At 35.0% G+C, this 11,370-nt stretch overlaps 1 protein-coding gene across 2 annotated transcripts; it reads right to left on the reverse strand.

The window, feature by feature from the left end:
* Positions 1–4,721: 4,721 nt before the first annotated feature.
* On the reverse strand, positions 4,722–11,027 carry LOC118733611 (ubiquitin carboxyl-terminal hydrolase 7). 2 transcript variants are annotated; one of them, XM_036463072.1, is made up of 4 exons: positions 10,355–11,027; positions 8,868–10,181; positions 7,246–8,646; positions 4,722–6,402 (listed from the first exon to the last, which is right to left on the reverse strand). In XM_036463072.1, the coding sequence occupies exons 2-4, from the start codon at positions 10,047–10,049 to the stop codon at positions 5,656–5,658; spliced, it is 3,330 nt and encodes a 1,109-aa protein (XP_036318965.1). In that variant the 5' UTR covers positions 10,050–10,181; positions 10,355–11,027; the 3' UTR covers positions 4,722–5,655. The 2 variants fall into 2 exon arrangements, with proteins under 2 accessions (XP_036318965.1, XP_036318966.1); XM_036463073.1 differs by lacking the exon at positions 10,355–11,027 and having other exon boundaries at positions 8,868–10,330.
* Positions 11,028–11,370: the final 343 nt, after the last annotated feature.

Consider the following 11,370-nt stretch of genomic DNA (forward strand, 5'->3'; position numbering starts at 1 on the left):
ACATTGTGCGAAACTCAGCAAAAGTCAATGAATTTTCTTTCAAGACTTTTTAAACGGATTTTTTGAGTATGCAGTTTCGTAGCCCATTCAATTTTGGTATTATAAAATGCAAATTTGAAGTTGCTAAAACAATCGGGTTGATTAGGAATTTTTTTCGTAGTTGTTACGCATTTTTCCATTCAAAGTGTTTTGAAAATCTTATTTTTGTAAGTTAACGGCAAGTCCTAACTACTTCAAGTGACTCTTTATTATACTAGAATTTAATGGGCTACAAAACTGCATACTCAAACAAAAAATAAAAAAAATAAAAATCCATCAAAATTCATTGAATTTTCCTGAGTTTTGCACAAAGTTTACAAATTATATTTTTATGTTTTTTTTTTGTAGTATTACCAATAAAAAATAGAAATTTTTGCAAATATATATATTTGTTTTTTTTTCTGTTATAAGAGGCCTCATCCAGATCGCATCGATCTGTGATAAGAGGAGCATCGGGACATGCTGACAATGGCATATCCTTTTTCCTTCGATAATCCTTATCACTCTTAGTGCAAATGCTAAGTTCAAAAGCAGCTATAGGCGCAGTACCCTCCCATTGATGAGTACACTTTTAACTCGTTTACTCCTCGAATATTCTCTTTTTACGGCTTTACTAGTTTAATTTTGTGTTTATTTGTCGTGATTGTAATCATTTTTACACACACATACATATGCATAATAAATTTTTGTTTTATAGTAGTTATACTTAAATTGCATTCGTCTTTGTTTTTTATAAATTTATTATTTTTAATGATATTATTTTTTATGGTATAAGATAATTAATTTTCAGCTGTTTGAAAAGTAAAACCACGAACTTATCACAAGTAAAAAAATTATTGTTGTTTAACTTCTTGAAAACATTTACTTTCAATTAATTAAAATAAAAAAATCCAAAGAATACATCGATTTATAGTTTAGTGAAATGGAATTGCAACATGTAAATATTCGACTTTTTTCCATTGCGCACCCATAGTGTCAAGTCCAGCCACCCAAACATTTTGAGCTCATAGTAAAGACCCAAATATACCAATCGCAAATATTAAAAAAAGAACTATAAAAATAGCAATTGTAATATTTTGAGCACGAGTTTAAGCTATTTACAATTTGTATTGGAATTTTTCAGCCAAATTGTCGGGGTTCATTTGGAAAAAAAAATTGTATTTGAAAATTTGCGAACAATAAAACGGGATGAAAATTATACAGGAGAACAACATTAAAGCTAACCTATTTTTTTTTTTATTAAGGAAACTCTGCTAAGTTCCTTAATTAAGTTTTATTGTGTCCTCATAAATTGTAAATATCTAAATGAAAATTGAAAATGAAAATGTTTACATCTGCAAAAGGCTGTAAGCAATTCGTACCCGACTGGGACAGACTTAATCTAAAACTAACTTAAACTTTTAGGAAACCAATAGAAGAAAATTTACCTATCAATAGGTTTACATACATATATTTTATATATGTTAATGAGCTTTGCACTCCAACCCAGAGATCTATTGTATTTATTCATATATCAGCTCAAAAATTGCGATACGATTCTCATTTTACGCATAAAAAAAAAAACAGTTTGAAATTTTGTGCGAGTCTCAATTTGGGCGAAATTGAAGAAAAATGGTGTTTTCAATTTTGATGAATGCAAATATAAAAATTTCTTACTGGCAAAAATATTCGTTAGAAACAGGATGAAACCGCTTTCGGAGAAAACAGTTAAACTTGCAATAAACATTGCAATTTAATAAGAAGTAGAATACTTTACAAGCGGCGAAATGCTATCAATATTAGATACATACATATAAACGCGATATAAAGTAACTTTATAGTTATAGAAATAGCTACATAAATACGCTGCAATAAGTAAGTATGCCAAATAAATATTAATTAATTTTTGATATAGTATTGTTTTTCCGTTCAGCGGTTTAGATAAAACAATCAAATTTGATCCAAAAATTTTCAATTAATTACCGAATTATCACTACGCATTAAAGTGGCAAAAAATAATGTTGAGAAAACAGATTTAATGACTATAATTATCAACGTAATGACACGTGTACTATTTAACGCCCAATTTCGTCATAGTTTTTTATGAGAAAAAATTATTTCGAAATTGCGTATAAGAATAACTTATGTTTCGATAGCATAAATATTTTTGATACTCAAAAAAAGTCAAAACATCGCTTATTGGGGATATACACCCACTAAAAAGTTTCCGGACAGAGATTCTTTCGAAATATTCATGTTTTCTTTATTTATAAAAAATTTCGTACATTTTTTTTGTACAAAAAATTAGCTCATTCTATAATATAAACCACTTAAATTTCGGTTTCAAACTTTGTTTACAATTTAGAAAAATTTGCAAAATTTTCAGCAAACTTTTAAACTTTTTTGTCGCAGTTTTTAGAATGTTTTTGTAACCTGTTCATGCTTAGAAAATACGTAGATTTTTGATGATTTTTTGCTGACTGTATCACGCAGTTTCTTACATACATACATACATGTATGCATATATAGAAGAAAATGCACAACACCGTCAGAACCAAAATATGTTATATTCCAACAAAGTCACAAAACTCTGCGCATCAATATTGTGATTTCTACTCTGCCTAAAAATACGCCAAAAAATTAAATTTTTAATGCTAAAGAAATGCACAAAATTTTAAAAATTTGTTTTGTAACGGAAATTTAAATAGTTCCTATTATATAACTAACTTTATTTTTTTTTTTAAATTAGTTAAAATAATTTTTCTAGTGGGTGTATTTTATCGCTGGCATTACGTAAGAGTTTTGATTAGGCAAAGTTAACGGAATATTAAAAAACTCATTTCCAAAACAAGTGACTTATTTTTGTTTTCGTTTGCTTTTACTTAATATGAGCAATTACTCCCTTCGAGTTGTTATACCTTTTTCCCCAATAGGCATAGACTGCAGTTAAGGCTTGGTAGATATGAACTATAAGGTTGAATTTTCCCTACTAAGGGTCAGTTTTTCAGTGACAGTTTAAACTTAGATCACGTAAACTACGTTTATATTGAACAGCTGGCTAGCATTTGATTGGCTAATCTTGGTTTTAAAAAGCCAGCTCGAGCGTTTAAACTAAGTTTAATCCACAACCGTGCACTGAAAAACTGGCCCTAAGAATTTCCAGCTTTAGGTATTTAGTTACAGTTATAATATCTGATTTCAAAGCATGTAGTTTTAGAAAAAAATTATCGATTTGCATTTCATCAATTATTATTTTCTGGACTTAAAGTAAAAAAAAATGTCTAATAAAATTTTGCAAAATTCATAATAGGAAAAAATTAAGAACAATCGGCGTAATTTTCAAATTACTTCAAACATTTTCGCATTTTCTTTGTAAACTGCTGTTAATTATTTTTTATAACTTCGAGCACCCTTCATTTTAGCCCAAATTTAAATTTATGCTGCCAATAACTGTTAGGACGAGTGGTCATACGAAAATGTTTTCTTATGCATATGTTCAGAATTTCGGGATGTTGAGAAGTTTGTATAAACACCGTTTTGTAAATAACACAACCATGCCTACGAAATTCACTCTTATAAACTTCGTGCAATTTTCTTGATTTTGTTACACCGTGTTACCATATTTATTTTTATTGGAACACTACATGACCTCGCAAAAATTGTAAAATTTAAGAAAAATATTCCGATGAACTGATAACCTCCTCCTTTCTTTGAAGTCGGTTAACAAGTAGTTTTTAAGCAAAAAAACAAAACCGACTTCAATTCTCACATAAAAATTTAAGATAATCGTTAATTTCTTCACGATCCAATTATCGGATCTAAACAAAATTAGTATGGGACCACCTTTCCGATGCAAAAATGCGGTAACATACCTACAAAAAAATAATAATTTTTTAACTGTTAACGATATGTATGTATGTTTAAACATTTTGCATTTTTTTATAACGCAGGTCAGCTTTAACAAATTTGAAAAACAAATAGAACTAACCAAAAATATGTTATTTCGCGGGAAATTAAAAAAAAAAACTATAGGTGATCGAGGTCCTCACTGCAACTGTCGCTTACAAGAAGCATGAATCTGCTCGCCCGCTGCCACAATTCTTCGCACACAAAACCATCTTGCATTTGGAGCACACGCGCGCATGAGTTCGTATGCCTAGGTAGTAAAGGTATATGTAACAGCACGTACGAGATTTCGCTTTTGTTTTTTTGTGTGTGTGGCATGGAAGTTATTAAAATCCTATTAATATACACATATATATGCATATATGTATGTACATATGTATATAAACTTTATCTCGTATATATGTATGTATGTAATCTAAAAATCATCATGATAATTTCGGTTTGTTTTGTTAGATTTAGTTTATGTATATCTCAATTTCTTTTTTTTAATAAATGTATGTATATATGTATGTTTGTGTGTATATGTATATTTCAAATTACACTACTTGCATTCAATGCGTTTCCATGTTGTTGTTGCTGTTACTGCTGTTGCTTTCTCCTCTTTCAGCGACATTGCGCGGTAGGCCGTTCATGCGGTTCATGCTCTCGATGCGGAGTAAGTAAAATCTCTTTCGAATTGATCAGGTAGAGAGGTATGCTGTATGCAGCCAGTCACAGCTGAAATGCACCGAACATCTACTAATTGAGTTCGAATAAAAAGCCGCTAATTTCGCCAAGAAATCTAATTCCTGCCCAACATCGTACGTTTCACGTAGATTTTTTGTTCTTTCCAGCCAGCCAATTGCCGACGGAGCAACCATCGGTAGCGTTTAAGAATCACTTAAAGCTCATGGCATGTTAAATTTTTTTCGGATTTTTTTCGTTTTTTTTTTTTTTTTACAATCGTACGCCTAAGTGCTTTTAAATATTTTATATATATTTTAAAGTAGTACATTTTAAATTTAATAATTTTATTTTAGTTTAATTTTAAAGTTCGGGCTTTCTTGTTTTGTTAAAGTGTTTTCTGTGTGTTTCTATTTGTTTTATTACTCATGCGTAATCTGGTTTGTGGTGTGGGTGTGTTGATTGAGAACTGTGTGAATGATTTACAGGCGAAGCGTTTTTAACACATTCAGCAATTTACAAACACTCTATGACTTTTGTTGCACTTGGTTGATTTCCTGCTTTGATTTTTTTTGTTTGCATTTACAATTATTTGTTGCTGTTGCCTGGTTGGATGGTTAGTTGGCCGATTGACAAATTGGTTGGTTGGTTGGTTGATGTTTGCTTGCTTCACATTTTTGACTGCTCATGATTTTCTTGTTGCTGTTGCTTTAGCGAATGCTGATTGTGTAGTTGTATTTTTGTGTTATTTGTTTCGGCGTGTCTGCAGCATGTAAACATAAGAACAGGACATACTTTAGCAACGTTTTTTGTTTTTGTTTTTATTTATCGTTTATCGTGCTATAATTTAAACTTGTCTTCTTAGTTATAAAGCCCAATTTAAAATTTGCCAGTTATCATTACTCTCTCTCTCTCTCTTTATATAGCATCGCTGCGCAAAGTTTGCTTTATTTTAGCAATTCTACTTCTCTTGGTTTATTTAATTTTTTTTGCACGCACACATTATCGATCCCACAATGAGTTTCATTATTTGTTATGTTTGTTGTTTTTCGCAAATTACACTCTTATTTAATTGTAAATCTTAATCGCTTTCTCAGAGAAATTTAAGGATGTTCGCTTTCTGGATTTGTTTATGTGATCGAGTCCAAAGTAAGGCAAATGTGCATTGGTCCAAGAGCGATATATCTCCAAATCGACGGGTGTATTGTCGTTGACGTCGTTCGGGTGCCCCATCGTAATGACAGCAAACTTATAATTCTCCCATTCCTTGTCGGGCACGTTGAGACGCTTCTGTATGCGTTGCTTGAGCGCACCGTATGGTTCGTTATGTTTCGCCTTGATCAAGAATGGCACACCAAATGAGTTGTAGACCTCTTTGCTGTAGTGTGCCACGGGCACGAGCGTCTCATTCTCGGCCAGTTGCATGTCTTCGGCAGGCACTTCCTCTATGCGGAAAGTCTTCTGTGCGCTTTGTGTCGTCAGCGCTTCGTTAGACTTTTGTAGCGATTCCAGCGGTGTGTCTTCTTTGTATATGGTTGCTATTTTGTGATTAGCTACTTTAAGCAATCGCAACTTTTTACGACTATTTTCAGCGAATTGTATCTTTTTGGCAGCCTCGTCTAACAGGCCTTTGACATTCTCATTCTTATTGGGGTACAACACAAGCTCTTTCTCTTCCTTAAGGTCATTTGAGACCCAAATGCATTTGAATTGTTTCTTATTGTCGAGTTCGTGAATGCTGAGGGACAGTCTTTGATAGAAGAGCTTTTTAGATGCGCTCTGCTTGCAGTATGCGACTAGATCCTTAACAGTTCCCTGCAAAATATGTGGAAATATATTAACGAAAGGTATGAAGTTGAGCATGATTTAATAATAAAAAAATAAATAATCTACAAGTAATTGTCAGCCAAATTTTTCTATATATGGGTATTTCCCAAGGCGCATCCAAAAATATCCGAAAAGTTACGAAAAATAAAACATGAAGAATTCCTATAGTCCTGAAAAAATACCGAAATGTGAAAAAATATCCGTAAAAAACCAAACGACAAATTTCGAAAAACTAAAACATTCTTGAATTAATCTCTTAAGTTATAGGAAAAACAGGACGAATCACAAATACGAAGAAAACCGAAAAATAAAACACGTAGAAGGCGATGTCATAAAAAAAATGATGATATCCTACGAACAATAACAAAGGATTACATTCTAAAACCATTATATTACCAATGTCTAAAAATAAAAAAAGTAAGGGGTTTTCTTGTTCTACAAAAAATTAATCTCAATGTAAATTAATATCAGAAACAGAAATTTGTTTGTGATCTCTGAGCAAAATCCTCTTAGGCTTTGAATAGGATTGAAGGGAATGAGTAACTTTGTAAATCCCAAATATGAGTCCGGAGGATTACTTACATATTATGAAAATTACGTTCCCACGACTGTCGGGTCTACGTAAACGGGACGACCCAAATATAGAAATGATAAAAGGTATTTTAATCGAGTGCACGAAAACTTCAAACTTGTAGTCGTTACTTAAAATGGTAGCTGCATTCAACTAAATTTTTATTTTATTTTTATTTTTTTTGGATTATGACACTCTTGCAGCAAATGTATGTATATGTATGTATGTATGTAGATGATATATTCACATTATTTACTCACTTTGAAGGTATATGGAACGGCATTTCCAGGTGTCTCCTTATAGCTGCTGGCACACATAAAGAACTGCAATTTGTTTGGATCGGTATTGAGTCGCTCGGCGACCGCTTGTGCCATTTGATCATAATTGTAGCGATTAGAGAGTTCCAGTACGATTTCCGGTTCATTGGGGTTGCATTTATCACAGAATGTGATTTCTACTCTATATACTAAATCCAAGAAGTAATCCTCTACGGTCGGCAAATCTAATTTTACGTCCACATGCTCCTTTTCAAAAATTAATATGTAACCCTGCAGATTGTCCTGATGCAAATACAGCACATTCTCTAGCGGTTCATTGATATTGGCAATTTTCTTGTCGTTGCACTCATCGAAAACCGTCAATTCTGTGTCCAGCTCGAAGCCCAGATGTGCATTCACTTCAGGCACAAGTTCACTTAAACGCCGACTCAGTGGCTGTTGTGAACAACCAATATAATTTAACCGTTTATTACAAGCATCGTAATACTTGAAGAATAGCAGCACTTCTTGTTTGGGATCGAACGGTGGAAGCGGACGACCAGGTACAAGCGGTGACGCCAATTCGAGGAAAATCACCCATGGTTTCTGTGCAGTGGCAATTTGTTCAATCGGGCGCAATGCCTCGCGCTGGAAATCGAAGTACAGAAACTTCTGCGATTGTGCCGCAAACATTATCCAAACTCGCATACGGTCTTTTGGTACACCGAATGATTTTACGAACGCGTCCATCATCTCCTCGACGGTTTGTGTTTGTTTCAATTTGAATAGGCGTTGGTGCACTTTATCCAAATCGAAAAGACGCCGCTTTTGTTGCGCTTCAAAATACTCCTCCAGTATGACATGAATGGAGACATATAAGTTTGCCTCGCTGCGTTCTTTGCGCCGAGCCATCTCAATTCGTTTTTCCAATTCTAGACGCTCTACTAATTCACTGGGTATATCATGCTCGGGTATATCGCTGAGCACGCGTTCCAACTCCGACTTACGGATGTAGACTAACATGTATGCGTTGCTACACTTAGCATGAAACGATATTTCATCATCGTTTCCGCCATAATTCTGTTCAATGGCTTCGGCGCGACGACAACTGGAGACGACATCATCGTCGAATTTAAACCATTTACCATCCGCTTTCGGATTTATGAAGACCACATAGTGGCCACCATGGTTATCGCCCGAATGAACGAGCACTGCATGCAAAACATACTCGGCAGGTGTCTTCTCTTTCTCGGCTAAATACTCGTCCAAGTTTATGCGATCGTAAAACTCGAAACGGTCATTATATTTGATGGAACTATCTGTTATGGGATCATATTGGAATCGCATTAAATGCAAATGCAACACGGGGGGAAATGCAGTGAAGATTACACCCTTGCTGGCCTCCTAAATGAAGCAAATTTAAATCGAAAAGATTGTGTTGGATTTAAACATTTTAAAATCATTCAAAATAACAATTATGATAAAATTCTTCTCAAGCTTACACTTGAATGAAAATGAAAATTTAATTTTTTGTTGATAGACCCAAAAATTTAAACATTCACGCGATGGAAGTCCAGCAACATTAAACTGTTTACTTTATAATATATATTTTGTTTCTAACTCACCTGGAGGCCATGCACACCCGCATCGTACTTATTATCACCCTCAAGTGTTTCCGAGGCGATGTAGTCCTTGAACGAGTCGTAGATATTCTTTTTATCCTTAATATTCAACTGTATATCGTAGAAGGTCTCATAACGTGTACTATTGTAGTCAACGTTCTTGCATTTTATGTATGAAGACATCTTTCCTTCGAATAAACCTGGTATGGTGCCTTCCAAGCAAGTGCCCTTCATTTTCGACTCTAGTTTATCGAGTAATACTCGCAGAAATTCCTGCACATCATGCTGCATGAACGAGTCGAGTGTTTCCCACCCAAAAGACTTGGTGAGCTTTTTAGTTCCCACTGGGCGATCGCCAAATTGTAGATCATGGAAGACGCGCTGTAGTGATAAGCCTACTGACTTTGTGCTATCGTCAGCCTCAGTCGGTATTTTATATACAGCACGTCGCAGCTGGTTGGTGAAATAGAGTGTTTGAAGCAGCGAATTCATATAGCACGTTGCTCCCTGATTTTTAAGTCCCACATAGCCGGTGTGTTTTTTGGAGTCCCAAAGCACACCGTGTGGTGCGTCTGCCACAACGTGAACCTCCAATGTAATAGCGCCATCGTGTACATAACACTTATCTGGATCCTGTAATTCTGTCCACGTAATAAAGTTTGAGTAGCCATAATCATTCTCTTTGGAGTAAAAGAGATGCTTTATGCGCGCGCGTGTAAATGGTAGTGCATCTGGTTTGTGGCATTTTAACCGCAGCTCGGCGATAGCATTGCACGACCATGTAGGCGATTCATTTTCACCATTACACTGAAGGAAGAAACCTAGTGCACGATCATTCGGAATAACCATGATTTTCCATGGTAACATGCGTACATATACAGGAGGGGAGAGATGTTGTTGCTTTAGCTGTGAAATATTCTCGACCGTGTACGAAAATGTCGCTTCTGACCGAAACTGATCGTCCTTGGGATCGTCGACGGACGTCATCTCCTGTTCGTTGGCGTATGGCGAAGTGGTGTCGGCGAGTAGTTGCTGCGGCGGTACGTTGCCGTTCTCGTTAGGCAGCTGTGCTGCTGGCAAATGGAGCTTATTTAGTTGTTGTTGCTGATGTTGCAGGTCGCTTGTGATTATTTCGACCTCTTGTGTGTCCATTGCCTCTATCGATTGGTCGGGCTCGATTTCCATTTTCTCGTCACAATTACGCTTTAAATTCAATTTTACAGCGCCCCGCAACCGCACTTTTTCGTTCCAACACTTCGTCGTCGCTGCGATTTGCTGTATCTTTGGCTACACGGCGACCTTTTGCTAAATCCCTCACTATGAACCAGAAATGAACAAAAAATTTGTCAATACGTCAGACGTGAAAGTGAACGTGAAAAAATATTATTTATTTTTCAATTTTCCAATCATTCTCACAATGGAGCAAATGATGAAGGGGAAATGGAAATATTCGTAAAAATGTGATTCTCTTATGTTGTCCACATTCTTACCTGTCAAAATTATGTCTTATGTTTCCCTTCTTCGTTCTGCTCTTGTATTTTTTTTCTTTGTGTGTTTCTTCCACTTTGGCACTCGACAGGCGGCCGCTAACACCCCGCACAAATTGTTCTTTTTTCTACTGTCTTTATCTTTTATTTTTAACTTTTATTTCTGATTTTTTTACGATTTATTTTCTGCTTCTATTGACGTCTACCCTTCTATAGCTTTTAATATTGGGCTTTTTTGTTTTTTCTTTTGTGCACTTTTAAATGTTTATAGCAAATTGTTTTTCAACTTCTATATATCGCTGATGGGATGATGAAGAAGGCTAATTTCCTCACCAAAGGCAAACGCAGAATCAGAGGAACACACAACACAATTAACGAAGACAACGGCGGACGAGGTATAGATGAGATGAGTTGTGGTAAAATGGGTAGACAATGCAACTTCGCCAAATTCCTCTTCTGGACTTTCGACGAATTTTTCACGCAGACTTTACTTTATATTGTGTGCAGTTAAATTATGTTTTTTCTTTTGGAAGATGCTTACCGAAGAGTGAGGCACACTTTTCACTTGATTTTACACTTATTTGCAGGTATTTTTTCACAAATTAAAGCCTTCACGAAATCTACATTTTTTTCCTTGTCGCACCGCCGCTACTGTTGCTCCTTTTTAGTTGTCAAAATGCGCAGGGTTGCGTTTAAGCGGCGCCGTTCCAATTGGAAGCACTTTTTGATTTGACACGGATGCACAAAAGGTGCTAATTGGAGAACAGGAATGGGAGTATCATGATCAGCGCTGAGAAAATAGTAGGTATCAGTTGCCAAGCGGAAAAGGTATCAAAAGTAAAGTAAACACAACTGTTATTTTTTTAACTTTTATTTGAAAAACAAATAATAAATACAATTTTATATTACTTGTTTCAACAAAAACTGAGAATCTGTATGCTTATTTGCATAAAGAAAAACAAACTTACAGGGCTCTAAAACCACACAAAATCATCGCGCAACCCGAGACTTGAACAAGT

This window comes from Rhagoletis pomonella, unplaced genomic scaffold, assembly GCF_013731165.1.
Source record: "Rhagoletis pomonella isolate Grant_MI unplaced genomic scaffold, Rhpom_1.0 Rhpom_scaffold_00002, whole genome shotgun sequence".
Lineage (NCBI taxonomy): Eukaryota > Metazoa > Arthropoda > Insecta > Diptera > Tephritidae > Rhagoletis > Rhagoletis pomonella.